This window comes from Entelurus aequoreus, linkage group LG03, assembly GCF_033978785.1.
Source record: "Entelurus aequoreus isolate RoL-2023_Sb linkage group LG03, RoL_Eaeq_v1.1, whole genome shotgun sequence".
In the NCBI taxonomy this organism is placed as follows: domain Eukaryota; kingdom Metazoa; phylum Chordata; class Actinopteri; order Syngnathiformes; family Syngnathidae; genus Entelurus; species Entelurus aequoreus.
In genome coordinates this window covers 94126189-94145773 of record NC_084733.1, presented here as the reverse complement: position 1 = coordinate 94145773, position 19585 = coordinate 94126189, and the positions used below count along the sequence as shown (strand labels likewise).

General features: G+C 37.9%; 2 protein-coding genes across 2 annotated transcripts in view; one reads left to right on the top strand and one right to left on the bottom strand.

Moving 5' to 3' along the window:
• LOC133647147 (cyclin-dependent kinase 19-like) overlaps window positions 1-14282 on the bottom strand; it is an 84419-nt gene extending 70137 nt beyond the window's left edge. The window contains exons 1-3 of the mRNA XM_062043287.1: window positions 14216-14282; window positions 13992-14137; window positions 7424-7499 (exon numbers count right to left, since the gene is read on the bottom strand). Coding sequence (XP_061899271.1) covers window positions 7424-7499; window positions 13992-14137; window positions 14216-14218 — 225 coding nt within the window. The 5' untranslated portion in view covers window positions 14219-14282. The remainder of the gene's footprint in view (window positions 1-7423; window positions 7500-13991; window positions 14138-14215) is intronic.
• A 3717-nt stretch (window positions 14283-17999) lies between these two features.
• The window catches only part of amd1 (adenosylmethionine decarboxylase 1), a 49288-nt gene continuing 47702 nt past the window's right edge, over window positions 18000-19585 (top strand). The window contains exon 1 of the mRNA XM_062043286.1: window positions 18000-18324. Coding sequence (XP_061899270.1) covers window positions 18212-18324 — 113 coding nt within the window. The 5' untranslated portion in view covers window positions 18000-18211. The remainder of the gene's footprint in view (window positions 18325-19585) is intronic.

The window sequence follows — 19585 nt, the reverse complement described above, 5'->3', positions numbered from 1 at the left end:
TTTGAGGAGGCGGATCTGGGTTAACACCTGCTCAGATGAACAAAATCGGAAAGTGGTGGTGGGGACAAACCACCTAAGATGTAAAAACCAAATTAGCATCATGATATTTTACAAAATATTTCCAGTTCAGTAGTTGATATTTGTCTCATGTCCAGGACTTGCTTATAGACAGATCAGATTGGTTTCAGTGTTGTCTCACAACCCTGAGACCAGGGTTCTCTACTACCGACAACGTCGTACAGCCCTGAGACCAGGGTTCTCTACTACCGACAACGTCGTAGAGCCCTGAGACCAGGGTTCTCTACTACCGACAACGTCGTAGAGCCCTGAGACCAGGGTTCTCTACTACCGACAACGTCGTACAGCCCTGAGACCAGGGTTCTCTACTACCGACAACGTCGTAGAGCCCTGAGACCAGGGTTCTCTACTACCGACAACGTCGTACAGCCCTGAGACCAGGGTTCTCTACTACCGACAACGTCGTACAGCCCTGAGACCAGGGTTCTCTACTACCGACAACGTCGTACAGCCCTGAGACCAGGGTTCTCTACTACCGACAACGTCGTACAGCCCTGAGACCAGGGTTCTCTACTACCGACAACGTCGTACAGCCCTGAGACAGGGGTTCTCTACTACCGACAACGTCGTACAGCCCTGAGACCAGGGTTCTCTACTACCGACAACGTCGTACAGCCCTGAGACCAGGGTTCTCTACTACCGACAACGTCGTACAGCCCTGAGACCAGGGTTCTCTACTACCGACAACGTCGTACAGCCCTGAGACCAGGGTTCTCTACTACCGACAACGTCGTACAGCCCTGAGACAGGGGTTCTCTACTACCGACAACGTCGTACAGCCCTGAGACCAGGGTTCTCTACTACCGACAACGTCGTACAGCCCTGAGACCAGGGTTCTCTACTAATGACAACGTCGTACAGCCCTGAGACCAGGGTTCTCTACTACCAACAACGTCGTACAGCCCTGAGACCAGGGTTCTCTACTATCAACAACGTTGTACAGCCCTGAGACCAGGGTTCTCTACTACCGACAACGTTGTACAGCCCTGAGACCAGGGTTCTCTACTATCGACAACGTTGTACAGCCCTGAGACGAGGGTTCTCTACTATCGACAACGTTGTACAGCCCTGAGACCAGGGTTCTCTACTACCGACAACGTCGTACAGCCCTGAGACAAGGGTTCTCTACAACCGATGTTGTACAGCCCTGAGACCAGGGTTCTCTACTACCGACGACGATGAAAATCTCCATGATTTGAATGAAGATTCTTTGCTCTTATGCTCTCACATACACAAAAACAGGGTTTTGCATAACATGACCCCAATCATTTTAACACATAACATACAACCCAGTCCTAGATAACCACTACACAAGTCACCATCACAAAACTGTAACCCTTCCTGAATGCAGAGAGTCCCGTGAAAAGTTTTCCATGAGGAGACAAGTCCTCCGACTTGCTTTTCTGCGCTACTAAGCACAGACAACATTCCTCATTGTTTGGATGAAGGCTGAGTTTGTGAAAGTTGCCATACTGAAAGGAACAATAATCTGGTAAAATCACAACCCTGTTATCACAAAACTGTCGATCAAAAATGCACGATCAATTGAAATACCAAAATAGAAAGATGAGAGAAAAAAAAAGGCTGCTTCCCTTTTGAGTAAAATGGGTCAAGTTTTCATAAAAGGCTCGGAGGGAAAAGCGCTGACTGGAGGAGGTCCAAATACTCACGACTAAGCCAGATTCCTGCCAGTCTACTTTTGGAAGAGGCTCGCCAAGGGAATGGAATTTACTGATAATGTTTCCTTCTCAACACAGTAAAAAGCTGACCTGGGTGTCCGTCTTTGTAGGGAAAGAACATTCTCAAACCAAGCTCCTTATGACATTTGGCACTTTTTAGAGAGGGGCTCCCTTATTCTGCAGTCCAAGGCTTTTTACAGACAAATAATGAAACCTTTCAGTCTCACTATAATGCAGTAATTCCTCCAATCTGCAGGGGGCGATGGCCGCGCACATACGTCTCAACCAAGCAGGCGACTTGAATAGGATGCATTCACTCCCAATTGCCAAAAAGCGAAAGACAGGAAGTGCTTCTTGCGCCGTGCATTTGGAACAGAAGACAGCCGGTGTGTCTAGGCAATGTTGTGCTAGCTCGGTAGTTAGCACACTCGTCCCTCATGTCGGACGACCCAGGTTGGTGTCCCGGGTGAAGCACTAAAAGCAGAGGCTGAAGCAGGCGGGTTCCCTCAGTCATACTATACAGTGTGTATACAGAAAAGGGAGAATGGACGCATTTTGGTGTAAAAAGTAAAGATAAAGGTGAAGTTATAACACTGAAACACCCTCAGGAAGAGCTGCTTTAACACATGGCTCGCTAGCTGGCGGCTAACGTCCATCCGCAGTGTTTTAGCTACTTCTAAATCACTAATCCTTGTCTCCATGGCGACAAATAAAGTACGTTTCTTACAAGTACCATTATCACTGCAGGACGAGGAATAGCTAAACATGCTTCACTACACAGCGTAGGACAGGGGTCAGCAACCCGCGGCTCCGGAGCCGCATGCGGCTCTTTGACCACTCTGATGCGGCTCAGCTGCATACTTGCCGACCCTCCCGGTTTTCCCAGTATACTTAATTGTCCTCTATAGCATTTACAAACAGCGTGCCAGCCCGGCCACATGTTGAATGCAGCTTTTACTTGCACACGTAGGCGACAGCAAGGCATACTTGCTCAACAGCCACACAGCTTACACTGACGGTAGCCGTACAAAAACAACTTTAACACTGTTACGTTACAAATATGCGCCACACTGTGAACCCACACCAAAAAAGAATGACAAACACATTTCTGGAGAACATCCGCACCGTAACACAACATAAACACAACACAACAAATACCCAGAATCCCATGCAGCCCTAACTCTTCCGGTCTACATTATACACCCCCGCTACCACCAAACCCCACCACACATCAACCCCCCCCTCTCCGTGCGTCGGTTGAGCTGAAGAGTTAGGGCTGCATGGGATTCTGGGTATTTGTTGTGTTGTGTTTATGTTGTGTTACAGTGCAGATGTTCTCCAGAAATGTGTTTGTCATTCTTTTTTGGTGTGGGTTCAAAGTGTGGCGCATATTTGTAACGTAACGGTGTTAAAGTTGTTTTTGTACGGCAACCGTCAGTGTAAGCTGTGTGGCTGTTGAACAAGTATGCCTTGCTGGCACTTACGTGAGCAAGCAAAAGCTGCATTCAACATGTCGCCAAGCAGGCACGCTGTTTGGGCAAGCTGTAGAGGGCGCTAAAAGCAGTGCCAGCATGTCCTGAAATTTGGGAGTCTCCCGGAAAATTGAGAGGGTTGGCAAGAAAGACTATCCAATGCCATTCAATTAAAAGTCGCGGGCCGCACTAACATTAAATTTCCATATTAAGATGCGTGCCGGTGCGTGTGTAAGAGACCCCTGGTTAACATAGCGCAAAGCAATTTAAGCTTTGTATGCGGTGTTTTTCATTTTATATTTTCAAAAAAATTTTGTGGCTCCCATTGTTTTCTTTAATTTGTGAAACTTTCCAAAATGGCTCTTTGAGTGGTAAAGGTTGCCGACCCCTGGCGTAGGAGGATACAATATCTCACCGCCGTCACAATGTAAACAAATGCCATGGGTGGATCTACACCTGACATCCACTGTAATGATACCAAGTACAAGAGCGTATCTAGTCGATACTACTATGATTACATCCATATTTTTTATCGTCACAAAATCTTTTTTCTTTTTAAAACTCATATTATGTTTATAAAGTCAGTAAATATGTCCCTGGACACATGAGGACTTTGAATATGACCAATGTATGATCCTGTAACTATTGGTATCAGATCCATACCTAAATGTGTGGTATCATCCAAAACTAATGTCAAGTATCAAAGAAGAGAAGAATAAGTGATTATTACATTTGAACAGAAGTGTAGATAGAACATGTTCGAACAGAAAATAAGCAGATATTAACAGTAAATGAACAAGTAGATGAATAATCAATTTTTACAGTTTGTCCCTGATAATGTGTACAAAATAATAGGTGTATAAATGACACAATATGTTACTGCATACGTCAGCAGACTAATTAGGAGTCTTTGTTTGTTTACTTACTACTAAAAGACAAGTTGTCTAGTATGTTGACTATTTTATTTAAGGACTAAATGACAATAATAAACATATGTTTCATGTATTTTTTGTTACAATAAAGAAAATAATGAGACAATATTGAGACAATACATTTTGTTACCGGTACCAAAATATTGGTATGGCGACACCCCTAGTAGAGCGGTACTTTATTACTGTACAAGCCTATTGTGTGCTGCATGATGAGTGGAGAGAAGACAGTTGTAACATGCAGTTGGCAAGCAAAGGGTCAACTTTCAGACAGCGCTGCTATCCACACTGCAGCCCAGCTAGTGGAGCAACATCAACACCAGGCAAGGCAGTGAGTGTCGCAGCAGCAGCCGCCATTAGGCGCTGCTCACCAGGCTGTGTCTCTGACAGACTCCAGGCTACAGACTTAATACAATGACACACCAGATCACGATTGGATTAGGCAATACAGATGCGTTATCTACAAATGGGCCGTGCTCACTTAGCTGGTTCAGATCTTCTTGGGTTGTGGTTGAAAAGCACGACATGTCATGATGGACGCAGGGCTCCTTTAGTCCCTAGCAACCTCGTGTTCCCCCTTCACAGCCACAGCAAACACACTCAGCCTTTATAACTGTTTGCACAGTGCCCAAGCACACACTGGAAGCAACACAAGCTGATGCAGGCAAATAAAACACTAATAACTACGGAATCACTACTTTCATGAAGGAAGCCAAATCGTTTGAGACAATAGTGCGGCAGTTAGTTGTATTTAGCCGCTAGTTTTCTCTCACCTGTTTATTACTACTGAAAAAGCATGTTGAAAAACAGAAACATCATTCTTCTGCAAAGTAAACAAAAACAGAACGCTGGACGACAGCAAAGACTTACGGCGTGGGGAGCAGACGGCGTTTACAAAGTACATCCGTACATGACAATCAACATCAAAATAGGAGCGCAAGACAAGAAGTAAAACACTACACACAGGTGTAGTAGAATTTCTGACCTTTGACCTATATTTCTTGTCTTTTAAGAATGTCCGCTCATTTTCAATTCTCTTCTATTTTGTGCCATTGAATGGACCAGTTGTGGGACAAAGGTGAATATGGAGTTATGCCAACCTGTCTACAGAATGTTTAGATTTTCCAAATATGACTAGGAGATACAAGGTTGTTTTGGAACAGACAAAACCAAAACAAAACAATCGTGGCGCATTAGATAACAAACAATGACGCACAAGAGACATATAAAAAATGGCAGAAGACCGGAACTCGACAGTGATTTTGGCTTGTGTGTGTCTTGTTTACTCCGGAGTAACATGTGGTCTGTCTGCACGGCCAACTTCATTCAACCTGCACTTCTGATAATGGGTAAATAAATTTGTTGTACTAAACTACTTTTGTTGCCTGCTTAAGCTTCGGACAATCCACTACACAGGAAAACAGCAAAAAAGTCCAAATAAGTCAGGGTGTGATGACTTATGACAGGTGGTGCCAGTACACCTACTTTGAGACAAGAGTTGTAGTGATGCATGCTTGGTTATGCTTTGAATTCATATCCAACAATTGCGAGAACGACTTTTTATTGTCAATGTCGGCTGCTGAGTTTTATTTTTTTAATGTTTTCTGCTCGCGTTGTGCCTCTGGATTTTTTTCAATGAAAAAAATGTGCCTTGGCTGAGAAAAGGTTGAAAAACGCTGGTCTGCATAACATGTCATCCAATCCAATCCACTTTATTTATATCCCACATTTCAAAAAACAATAGAAGTTTGACAAAGTGCTGCACAGAAGTTAAGACATACATACTAGGAGAGTCAGTAATATCAAACATTTAACTATATATATATATATATATATATATATATATATATATATATATATATATATATATATATATATATATATATATATATATATATATATATATATATATATATATATATATATATATATATATATTAGGGCTGCAACAACTAATCGATTAAATCGATTAAAATCGATTATAAAAATAGTTGCCGATTAATTTAGTCATCGATTCGTTGGATCTATGCTATGCGCATGCGCAGAGGCTTTTTTATTTTTTTATTTTTATTTTTATTTTATTTATTTATTTTTTTAAATAAACCTTTATTTATAAACTGCAACATGTACAAACAGCTGAGAAACAATAATCAAAATAAGTATGGTGCCATTTTGCTGGTTTTTTTTCAATAAAATACTGGAAAAGATAGAAATGTAGTTTGTCTCTTTTGTCCGATTATTAATCGATTAATCGAAGTAATAATCGACAGATTAATCGATTATCAAATTAATCGTTAGTTGCAGCCCTAATATATATATATATATATATATATATATATATATATATATATATATATTAAAAAAAAAGAAAAATATTTAAAAAGAATAAATACATAAAATACATCAGAGAAAATAAAATACACTAAAATCACACAATTCATTCTCATTCTGGTTTAAAAGCCCATCCATCCATCCATCCATTTTCTACCGCTTGTCCCTTTTGGGGTTGCGGGGGGTGCTGGAGCCTATCTCAGCTGCATTCGGGCGGAAGGCAGGGTACACCCTGGACAAGTCGCCACCTCATGGCAGGGTTTAAAAGCCATAGAGTAAAAATATGATTTAAGATGTGATTTAAAAGTCATTAAAGAGGGACAATAGCAAGAGGGATAGTGTTCCAAACGGGTTTTTGGGACGACAAGAAGAAACTGATCAGCTGACCTCAGAGACCTTGTGGGGGTGTACATTTTTAAAAGGTCTGACATATGTTGTGGTGCTAATCCGTCAAGAGATTTAAAAACAAACAATATTTTAAAATGAATTCTAAAATGAAGTGGGAGCAAGTAAAAGGATGCTAAAATGTGTTCATGGTTTTTTAGTGGCAGTTAAAAGGTTACATTTTGGACTAACCGCAATGGAGTTGCAGTCGTCCAAACCTGATGAAATGAGAGCATAAATTACCCGCTCAAAGTCGTTAAAAGATAAAAGTGATTGAAATGTTTGCTAAAAGTCCTAGATGATAAAAACTAGATCGTACAATGGAGTTAATCTGATGTTCCAATTTAAAATCATTGTACAATTTAAAACCAAGATTTGTGACTGTGGGTTTTAAATAAGGCATCAGGGGTCCAGGTCACTGGGGGGAGCATTCTGTTTGACTTTACAATGATTTCCGTCTTGTTCTCATTTAAGTTTAGAAAGGGATTTGGATGGGCGTCGACATAAGTTATTATTCATTTACCCACTGCACAAATGAAATGCAACTTACTGCGATTTCCCTGCAAGCGGACATTGATATTCCAGTGCCTTCTATCTGTTTCAGTGCATAGTCCTTCTCGTCTTTCCTGTAGGGATAACAAAGAGAATAGATTTCAGTGCTATTTAGTGTCCAAATATGCCTCCAGACCCCTGAGCCCCTTTTTGTGGCCGTACATTTGTCCTGTTTTTGATCTGACAGAAATCCAGATGCATAATTAGGAGAATGTGTAAATGGATTTCTAACAATGAAATGGCAAATGCAGCTTGGAAACAGAAATTGGCACCAATCAAACAAATCCTCACGAAGCTCCATTCAAACCCACTTGTGAGAAATTTGCATTGGACAAGTTTATGGGTTTGCTGGCGCTCCTAAGCATACATCCTTCATCCTAATCAAACGCTATGTTGGTCCACACTGTGATCATTAGCAGACAAATAGACGTAGTCCAAATACAATATGCATACACAAAGGAATGTTTGCCACACTAAAATGAACTCAAATATGAAAATGAAATGGGAATGTCACAGGTCTACAATGGGGTGCCTGTAGCTCTAGTTTGAAAGGACTTATTCGAGGTCCAAGCCTAAGCAGAGAAACTCAGATTTCCCTCCAAAACGATTCTGTGAGTTGAAATCGATTCAGTAACTTTTTAGCCAAAAAATAAATAAAAATCAAGCAATATGACTGTGAAATGAATACTGGATTTTGGAGACTGCAGGTGAACTTTTCTTGTAAGGGAATGATGTATAAATGAATTATAGCTACAAACAAGGAAGTAAACAACAACTAATAGCCAATGCATTCACATCTTATTTGAAAAAAGTGCAACCCACATTCAGGTTGAATTATCCATCCATCCATTTTCTACCGCTTGTGCCTAATAAGAGGAAATATGTTCTGCTCTAATTTTCAATATTCAAGCAATTTTAAAATATGTCAAAATAATACAATATTAATATCAAAAATCAAGGTCAACCACCATCTCCTTATGTGAACTTAGCAGTAGATTTAACTGAGAAATTAAGCGCAACCAAATCTTTTCGGATTAAACGAGCAGTGGTTTGACCTGCCACTTCTCTCATTTTATTAAACACAGAACATCATAAAAACTGAACGAAAGTGACGTCGGACAAGTTTTGACGACACACGGACCAAATGGCCGAGGATGTAAAGAGTAAATGTGTAAACTTATAATGAAAAGTAAGTAAAGTGTGACCACTTTTTCAGTCATAAATGACTTTTCATGAATACTAATATACTATGTTCATTACATGGAGGAAACTTATGTTGTGTCTGTCGCATCCTTTGTGGTTTAAAGTTGTGTCTTTATATTATTGTGTTGTGTCCTTTTTATTTGGTTCTGGCTTTTGCAATTGGGCTGTAGCTGATAGTTTTTGTGTTGTAATTAATGATAATGTCTTGTGGCGTTTGCATGCGTTATGAGTAGAGATGTCCGATAATATCGGTCTGCCGATATTATCGGCCGATAAATGCGTTAAAATGTAATATCGGAAATTATCGGTATCGTTTTTTTTATTATCAGTATCGTTTTTTGGGGGTTTTTTTTAAATTTAATCCACATAATAAACACAAGATACACTTACAATTAGTGCACCAACCCAAAAAACCTCCCTCCCCCATTTACACTCATTCACACAAAAGGGTTGTTTCTTTCTGTTATTAATATTCTGCTTCCTACATTACATATAAATATATATCAATACAGTCTGCAAGGGATACAGTCCGTAAGCACACATGATTGTGCGTGCTGCTGCTCCACTAATAATACTAACCTTTAACAGTTAATTTTACAAATTTTCATTCATTACTAGTTTCTATGTAACTGTTTTTATATTGTTGTACTTTCTTTTTTATTCAAGAAAATGTTTTTAATTTATGTATCTTATTTTATTTGATTCATTTTTTTAAAAAGTACCTTATCTTCACCATACCTGGTTGTCCAAATTAGGCATAATAATGTGTTAATTCCACCAATGTATATATCGGTTGATATCGGTATCGGTAATTAAAGAGTTGGACAATATCGGCATATCGGATATCGGTAAAAAGCCATTACCGGACATCCCTAGTTATGAGCTTTCTCCACCGCCGTAGATATCCGCCATTTTTGTTTTGATGACGCCACAGACGAGCAGACAAACTTAACGTTTACGTTCTTATCGTTAAAAGTGCTAAACTTCATACAAAGTCTGCCAGTCTTAAATTCAATGTTTTTCTATAGCTTGTATCGATATCATCGAACCCCTTCTAAAACGATTTTGGCTCGATACCTTTTTTCCGGGCAGAAAACCTGCCCAGCACAGACGGATAATTTAGGAATATAAATAATTAACGTGTCTGGGGGGTCAATGTGTTTGTGTGTATAAATGATATATACACATTTATCTGTAAAATCTACTGTAAAGTAGTGTTTGGGTCTCTTTTTTCAGGAACACTAATACCAAAAGTCACAATGTCCCATAGAGTTGTAAAAAAGTTATGACAGACCAACTCAAAAAACGGAATGGAATTTTACAGGGTTTTTTTTACTGAATGTGACACCCAAAATGTACATGAAAATAAAGAAAGTGGGATTTACAATATTAACTATGAACAATAAAACACTGAATATTAACAACATATTTTACTTCTCAGACCAGCTCCTCCATAGTTGTGTAGCTTTTACAATCAAGCAAAACACAACAAAAATGTAAAAAACCGCAAAATATGAATTCAAAGTGTAAAAACAGCACTGCACATCATAATGGCAAATACAGTTTTGACGTTAAAGGTCTAAAAAAATGATGTAGAACGTCCGGCGGGCCGGATTGAAAATCTTAACGGGCTGCATGTGGCCCGCGGGCCCTACTTTGCCCAGGTTTGATCTATAACGATCAATCGTTACACCCCTAAAAGGGATCATACCTTGTTCCGTTTTCATGACAGTAAAGTTTGAAAACACATTAAACATACAGTGGTGGTCAAAAGTGTAAAGAACATCATGTCATGGCTGTCTTGACTTTACAATCATTTCTTATTTTTTTGTGATGTAGTGATTGGAGCACATACTTGTTGCTCACAAAAAAACATTCATGAAGTTTGCTTATTTTATGAATTTATTATGGCTCTACTGAAAATGTGACTAATCAAAAGTATACATAATATTTGCTTTTGGTAGCCATCCACAAGCTTCTGCTTGACCACTTGACCACTAAATTGCTGCAGTTCAGCTAAATGTGTTGCTTTTCTGACATGGACTTGTTTCTTCAGCATTGTCCACACCTTTAAGTCAGGACTTTGGGAAGGCCATTCTAAAACCTTCATTCTAGCCTGATTTAGCCATTCCTTTACCACTTATGAGGTGTGTTTGGGGTCAATGTCCTGTTGGAACACCCAACTGCGCCCAAGACCCAACCTCCGGGCTGATGATTTTAGCTTGTCCTGAACAATTTGGAGCTAATCCTCCTTTTTCATTGTCCTACTGAAAGCCACTACTAGCGACCACGCAGTCTGATAGTTTATATATCAATGATGAAATCTTAACATTGCAACACATGCCAATACGGCCGGGTTAACTTATAAAGTGACATTTTAAATTTCCCGCCACACTTCCGCTTGAAAACGTTTTATTATGCTGACGTATGCGTGTGACGTCACGAGGACAAGGGAAGTATTCGGAGCCCGAAAAATCCTATACACAAAGCTCTGTTTTCATTTCATAATTCCACAGTATTCTGGACATCTGTGTTGGTGAATCTTTTGCAATTTGTTTAATGAACAATGGAGGCTGCAAAGAAGAACGTTGTAGGTGGGATCGGTGTATTAGCGGCTGGCTGTAGCAACACAACAAGGAGGACTTTGTTGGATAGCAGACGCTAGCGCCGGCGACCTCACCTTGACTTCCTACGTCTCCGGGCCGCCGACCGCATCGTCGATCGCTGGAACGCAGGTGAGCACGGGTGTTGATGAGCAGAGGAGGGCTGGCTGGCGTAGGTGGAGCGCTAATGTTTTTATCATAGCTCTGACGAGCTCCCGTTGCTAAGTTAGCGTCGTTAGCAACAGCATTGCTAGGCTTCGACAGGCGTCGAATACACATTAACCGTGTATTTACATGTCCAGTGTTTGGTTCGGTGTCTCCTGATAGTAGTATTGTTGAACTTCTGTCTATCCTTCCAGTCAGGGATTTATTTATTTTGTTTCTATCTGCATTTGAGACAGATGCTATCACGTTAGCTCATGCTAAAGAGCTTCGTCGATGTATTGTCGTGGAGATAAAAGTCACTGAATGTCCATTTCGCGTTCTCGACTCTCATTTTCAAGAGGATATAGTATCCGAGGTGGTTTAAAATACAAATCCGTGATTCACAATAGAAAAAGGAGAGAGTGTGGATTCCAATGAGCCAGCTTGTACCTAAGTTACGGTAAGAGCGAAAAAAGATATCTCTTGAACTGCATTCTAGTCCGTCACTCTAACGTTCCTCATCCACGAATCTTTCATCCTCGCTCAAATTAATGGGGTAATCGTCGCTTTCTCGCTCTGAATATCTCTCGCTCCATTGTAAACAACGGGGAATTGTGAGCAGCACTACCGCTTGTGACGTCACGCTACTTCCGGTAGGGGCACGGCTTTTTTTTATCAGCGAGCAAAAGTTGCGAACTTTATCGTCGATTTTCTCTACTAAATCCTTTCAGCAAAAATATGGCAATATCGCGAAATGATCAAGGATGACACATAGAATGGATCTGCTATTCCCGTTTAAATTAAAAAAAAATCATTTCAGTAGGCCTTTAAAGCAGCAGTTCCATTGGCAGCAAAACAGGCCCAGAGCATAATACTACCACCACCATGCTTGACGGTAGGAATGGTGTTCCTGGGATTTTTCTCCTCCAAACATATTGCTGGGTATTGTGGCCAAACAGCTCCATTTTAGTTTCATCTGACATCACATGGACAAAGATAAGACCTTCTGGAGGAAAGTGGTGTAGATTGCTGCATGTCTACTTTCGGTCACATGTTCAGTAGACCCATAATAAATTCATAAAAGAAGCAAACTTCATGAATGTTGTTTTGTAACCAACAAGCAGGGCCGGCCCGTGGCATAGGCCGTATAGGCAAATGCTAAGGGCGCCGTCTATCAGGGGGCGCCACGCCAGTGCCACAAAAGTTGGAGAAAAAAAAAAAAAAGTTGGTACTATTATTTCTAAATACAAAAAATAATCCCACGTTAATTAAAATGCAAAGTAAAGCCTATTTAATAGAAATATTATTTGTTACAACATTACGCCCCCCCCCCACTTTTTTTGGACGTCACCACATCAAAAAATTAACACAAGATGTCAAAACGGCCAAAAACTGTCAGGTGCCCAGGGAAGAGAAAAGAAGAGGAGAAACGGGAAAAAGACAGAGGTAGCAGGTATGTAACGTTAGCCTACATCAAATTATTTGTCTGTTACAGAATGTGATAGTAACCTCTGGCTTTTTAGCATTAAGCTAATGTTACATGATTCGGCAATTGCTAATGAATAAATAGCTAGTTCTGTTTTAACGTCGGGTTAATATTGTGGAGGGGGCTAAATTGTTATGGAAAATAATAATGTAACGTTAGGTAATTACAGTACTCCCACCTTACATTCCTCAGGGACATTTGTATTAGATCTTTTAAGCAGGTGTTTTTTGTTTACATTGTTATTGCCTTCTGGTTAGCTAATGTTTGCCCTGCAGGTAATAGTCACTTTTCCACCCCTTTATATATTAGGTATAGTTGTAAGCCTAGTTGTTAAAGTGCACATCATTAATGTTAATAAAGCAATATCACATGAGAGGGAATGCTGTCATGAGCACTGCTGTGATTCGGTTAAAGATAATCATAACATAACATTCTAATATGATATGTTAATTTGCTTTCTTTAAGTAAAAAAAAGGTCAAAGACAAAGCTATTCGGTTTCTTGTGAGTATATACACTTCACTGCCGATGTGGGGGGGCGCCACCTAAAATCTTGCCTAGGGCGCCAGATTGGTTAGGGCCAGGCCTGCCAACAAGTATGTGCTCCAATCACTCTATCTCAAAAGAAGTAAGAGTTGTAGACATGATTGTAAAGTCAAGACAGCCATGACGTACATGTGTATGTCAACTTTTGACCAGGACTGGTCAACTTTAGTTTGTCCCACCAAGTGTTAGACTACTATATTAACTATGAAAAGAACAGAAAATACAGATTTTAGTAAACATAATCCCACAATACTTGGTGTGGTTATAGTCCGCTGTCATTAGGGGGTCATCACGTGTCTGTAACGTGACCATGTGAAAGTGAAACAATCCCAACTGCCACTAAAAAGGGAAAGAAAAGTTTGATGGGACTGCTCGTAAAAGACGTAATAAGAGGTGATTGTGCGTGATAGCAGCCCGGGTGTGAAGTAAAGACGAGGGGACAAGCGGTAGGAAGGAGGAGGAGGTGACATGAAAACATCAACAGACCATCCGTAGGGAGGGGATTCAAATGTAAACGCGCCGTTCAACAACCCCACGTTGCTGGAGAAAAGGCGTTGAGTAAACATTCAACAAACATTCTTCTTACCCGTCTTTGCGCTTGGCTTTATAAACGTGGCCGTAAGTGCCTCGACCCACTTTGCAACCTTCATATTCGAAGAGATCTTCCACTCTCTCCCTCTCGGCGGCCAGCTTTGTTTTGAAGTCGTAATCCATTCTAACCCATGAATGCGTCTTAATTGAAGATCAAAAAAATAAAATATTAATTATTACATGCATTAATTAAATAATATGCGCGGTTTATTCCCCCACCATTTCCTTGTTTGGGATTTTGGTCCGCTCCGCTTAATGTTCACTGGCTTGTTGACGCTTCTAATTGGCGCACCGGGCATTGTGGGTAATGTAGTTTGAGGCAGAAGTAGCAGCCGTCCGTCACCGCGTCAGCAAGGGCACATTAAAACTACAACCCGCGTTTTTTTGCTGCGGGCTGCTTGCCCTTTGCGTACTGCTGCTGTACGCTTTCCATTCTTGGTTTGCATGACGTGCTTTAAACTGTATTTACACACAGTACCTTGAAAACACAGTCATAATTAAAGAAATGTACTTCATGCTGGGAAAACTGGGTCAATTATGTCACGCCCCATAAGCCTGAATTTAATTTTTCGAATTAGTGATTGTACTGCTTATAAAAAAAAGGATTACTCCCTATATGTGTGTGTGTATATATATATATATATATATATATATATATATATATATATATATATATATATATATATATATATATATATATATATATATATATGTATATATATATATATATATATATATATATATATATATATATATATATATATATATATATATATATAATACATTAATAATAATAATAATCACAAATAAAATCCAATATAAACAGATACATATATAGATATATATATACACACACACATACATACATATATATATATATATATATATATATATATATATATATATATATATATATATATATATATATATATATATATATATATATATATATATATATATATATATATATATATATATATATATATATATATATATATATATATATATGTATGTGTGTGTGTATATATATATATATGTATCTGTTTATATTTGATTTTATTTCTGATTATTATTATTATTAATGTATTATTATTTATTTTCTTTTTCTCTCTTTTTTATTATTATTTTTGTTTATTTAATTGATGTATTTGTAGATATTACTTTGTTTTTTGCTGTTTCTTTCTCTTTTGGGGGGGGTGTGATATGGGTGGGATATAAACAAAAACTATTTTGACATTTAGGGCAGACAACAGATGTATGATGTATGTGAATATGATGTAATGGATAGGAATGTCTGATGCTGGATGTCAATAAAAATAAAATGAAAAAGAAAACACAGTAATAAAGCAACCATTTAACATATAACAAAACAAGTCCTTATGGCATTTTTCCTTGAAAATTATTTTAAAAAATAGAATAATAATAGTAATTTAATAATGTTAAAAGTATTGTCATACTAAAAAAGGTTCTTTTTTTTTCTTTTTTTTTGTCCTGTCCAGCTTCTCAGGCAAATCATATAAGTAGATGTAGATGCCCGTATCGGCTGTTCACATTTACTTTACAAAAAGAGAAGTGTAGGATACTTCTCTTGTTGCCTTATTTGTATTTGACTTGATTAAATGTATTTATATTATCATATCATTTGGTGCAGCCGGGCCGGAGCAGGAGGGGATAGAAAGAGAGGGAAAAAAGCAAGACAGAGGGTGAAATTGTGGGGACAAGAGGGGGATTAGACAGAGAGACAACAACAACAACAGCAAACATAGCAACAACAACAACAATAGAGCAACATCAGCAAATAGGATATGTACAAATATGATGGTAAAAGTGATAGCAAAGAAGCAGTTAGCGAAATAAATAATAATACAGAAATGACAATGAGCATTATTACACATCAAATGGATCAATACAAATAGTAATATCACTATTGATAATGAACAATACCAATAATTGACCTCTATTATCAACAATACAGTTGTTCAAATGCAACAATACATATACGTCATGATAACTTGAGGTACTAAAGAATGCAGAAAAATGGAGGGGAAGAAAGAGAAGCAACCTATATTAACCTTGTAGATTGTTATAGTAACAATAGGTTAAGCTTTGTCAGTGTGCCATGTGTTATACCCAGTTTACCCTAGGGCAAAAACATTAATATATGTTTGATGAAACGTGATTATATGCATGAGTGTATGTATGTATATGTACTTGTATATGTACAGTATGTGTATATGTATGTTTGTACAGTGAATGTATATGTACAGTATGTGTATATGTATGTTTGTACAGTGAATGTACATGTACATGTATGTGTATATGTATGTTTGTACAGTGAATGTATACGTACAGTATGTGTATATGTATGTTTGTACAGTGAATGTATATGTACATTATGTGTATATGTATGTTTATACAGTGAATGTATATGTACAGTATGTGTATATGTATGTTTATACAGTGAATGTATATGTACAGTATGTGTATATGTATGTTTATACAGTGAATGTATATGTACAGTATGTGTATATGTATGTTTGTACAGTGAATGTATATGTACAGTATGTGTATATGTATGTTTGTACAGTGAATGTATATGTACAGTATGTCTATATGTATGTTTGTACAGTGAATGTACATGTACATGTATGTGTATATGTATGTTTATACAGTGAATGTATATGTACATGTATGTGTATATGTATATGTATATGTATGTTTGTACAGCGTAGATTCTAATAATACAGATATTATTTGAAATAATGATATAATGATAATGAAAATGCTTGTGCCTGTCATGAATCAGTGTTTGTGTGTAAATATAGTATATATATATATATATATATATATATATATATATATATATATATATATATATATATATATATATATATATATATATATCCATCCATTTTCTACCTCTTGTCCCTTTTGGGGTCGCGAATATTTACATATATATGTAAATGGTAAATGCGTTATACTTGTGTAGCGCTTTTCTACCTTCAAGGTACTCAAGCACTTTGACACTATTTCCACATTCACCCATTCACACACACACACACACACACACACGCACACACACACACACACACACACACACATCCTGATATATACGTACGTATGTATGTATATATACATGTACATACACACACACATATATGTATATCAGATATATATATATATATATATATATATATATATATATATATATATATATATATATATATATATATATATATATATATATATATATATATATATATATATATATATATATATATATATATATATATATATATATATATATATATATATATATATATATATATATATATATACACACACATATATGTATATATACAAGTACACACATATATATGTGCATTTCGGATATATATATCCTCATATATACATACGTATGTATATACACACATGTACACATATCTACAAATATATATGTATATAGAATATATGTATATATAAATATACACATATTTATATGTACATATGCTATATATACAGTATGTGTGTATGGTTTAGTTTTTAATTATAAGTACATTGAATGTAATATTACTAAAACAACTTGATTGCTGTCACATATTATAGAGATAATAATATATATATATTAACTATATGTGTGTGTATATATTGTTCTATAATATACGTATATCATAATGATATTATATATATATAAACATATGTATTGAAATATACATTTGAATGTATATGAAATGGATGTCGTTTCTAAAGACAAATACGCTAAACGCTAAAGGATATATTAACTGCAAGTTTTACGACGGGACTTCCGAATAACTGTATGGCATCACGTGACGTGCAGTCGTCAAGGAGAACATGCCTTTGTAAAACACCAACCTAACTGACAGCTCTTTCGACCAGTCACAGCTCAGCAACATCAGTCCTGCAATCCGATTGGCCCGACGGACGCTGACGTCACCGTGCCTATATAAACCCCCCGCACACGGCGCCGCTCATCGCTGTACACAGTATGGCTGGCGACATTAGCTAGCACTTGCTAACGGTATTCTCTGCAAAAAGGGAAGACGGCAACATAAGTGAAAAAACTCAACATCTGCCTTTGCTTAACGGACTCGTACACCATTAACTAATTGGAAATACGGAATAATCAAGACGAAGCGTTATAACCGACGTTTAGTTCTCAGTTTTTTTAATTTTGGTTGGGTGTCTTGCTGTCTCATGATGGAGGATAACAGTGCACACTTCTTCGAGGGGACCGAGAAGCTGCTGGAAGTGTGGTTCTCCCGGCAGGACGAGGCCAAGGGGACCGGGGACCTGCGGACCATCCCGAGGTGGGTGGCATTGTTGGAACTTGCTGTCGTCGTCGTCCTTTTTAGAGCTCATGATGGATCATTCATTCATTCATTCATTCTTCATTCCTGCTGCGTCGGCGTGTTTAATAGCAGAATTGGATCATGTTCGAGGCGCTTTGCTTCCTTCTGAAGCCCGAAAGGGGAGAGCCTGAGCCCGCGCAGTCAAGTGGCGTCCATCGCCACTCAAAAATGGCCACCATTCATTTGTTGAGTGCACGTTGAAATGATTTAATACTGACACTGCTTTTTTATTTATGTATGTAGTCAATTATTTACCCCAGAGTTGTAATTAAAAACACTACTTATTCCGCTTTTAACCGCTAGTTTTCGCCACGGCTGTAAACATTGTAGCTGAACAATATGGCTGTCAAATGGTTCATTTGAAACACGTGTGTCAATCATTTGGCTTGAAGGCTCATTTCGCCGCCATCATCAACATTGATTTAAAAACACAGCTCGATATAATTACGTCACCAGGATTAATAATGAACGAGTTTAAATTTTTTTTTTTTTAAAGATAGGTAGGAAAGAGGTTATATCATTTATTCAGTCAGGTGGTTTTTCTTGTGTCATTATCCAACTAAAACTGGGCCACGTTGAAAATGTCAAGCATGTGGTCGACCGTCACGTCACGTGTTCTTAAAAGTTAATCACTCAAATAGTGTTTTTTTCCCCCCCACTTTGACCTGATTTGAGAACTGGGCGAAAGGTTAAACTGCATCCAAAGATGACTTAAAAAAAAAAAAAAAAAAAAAAAAAAGTTTCAGCCAGAAGGAAGGTCGTCAAAAGTTAAACGGAAGGGGACCAACTTTCCCAGCGGACCACTGGCTGGAGTGTCTTCCGGTCACGTTGCCGAGCCATGCAGTCCCTTGCAGCCCGCCCACCCGCCATGGTGCTCTTGATTGGCTGCAGGGGATTCACGCATTCATCTCTTCTTTTTACCATTAACCCCTTCTATTCTACCGACAGCCATCAGACTGTATAATGCATATGTTCCTTTTGACTGTACATGTACTGTACATGCATAATGTATTTATATTATTCACATGTGAATAATGCTGTATAATAGACTGTATTTATATTGTTAACATGTGAATGCTGTATAACAGACTGTATTTATATTATTCACTTGTGAATAATGCTGTACAATAGACTATTTATATTATTCACGTGTGAATAATGCTGTATAATAGACTGTATTTATGTTATTCACATGTGACTAATGCTGTATAATAGACTG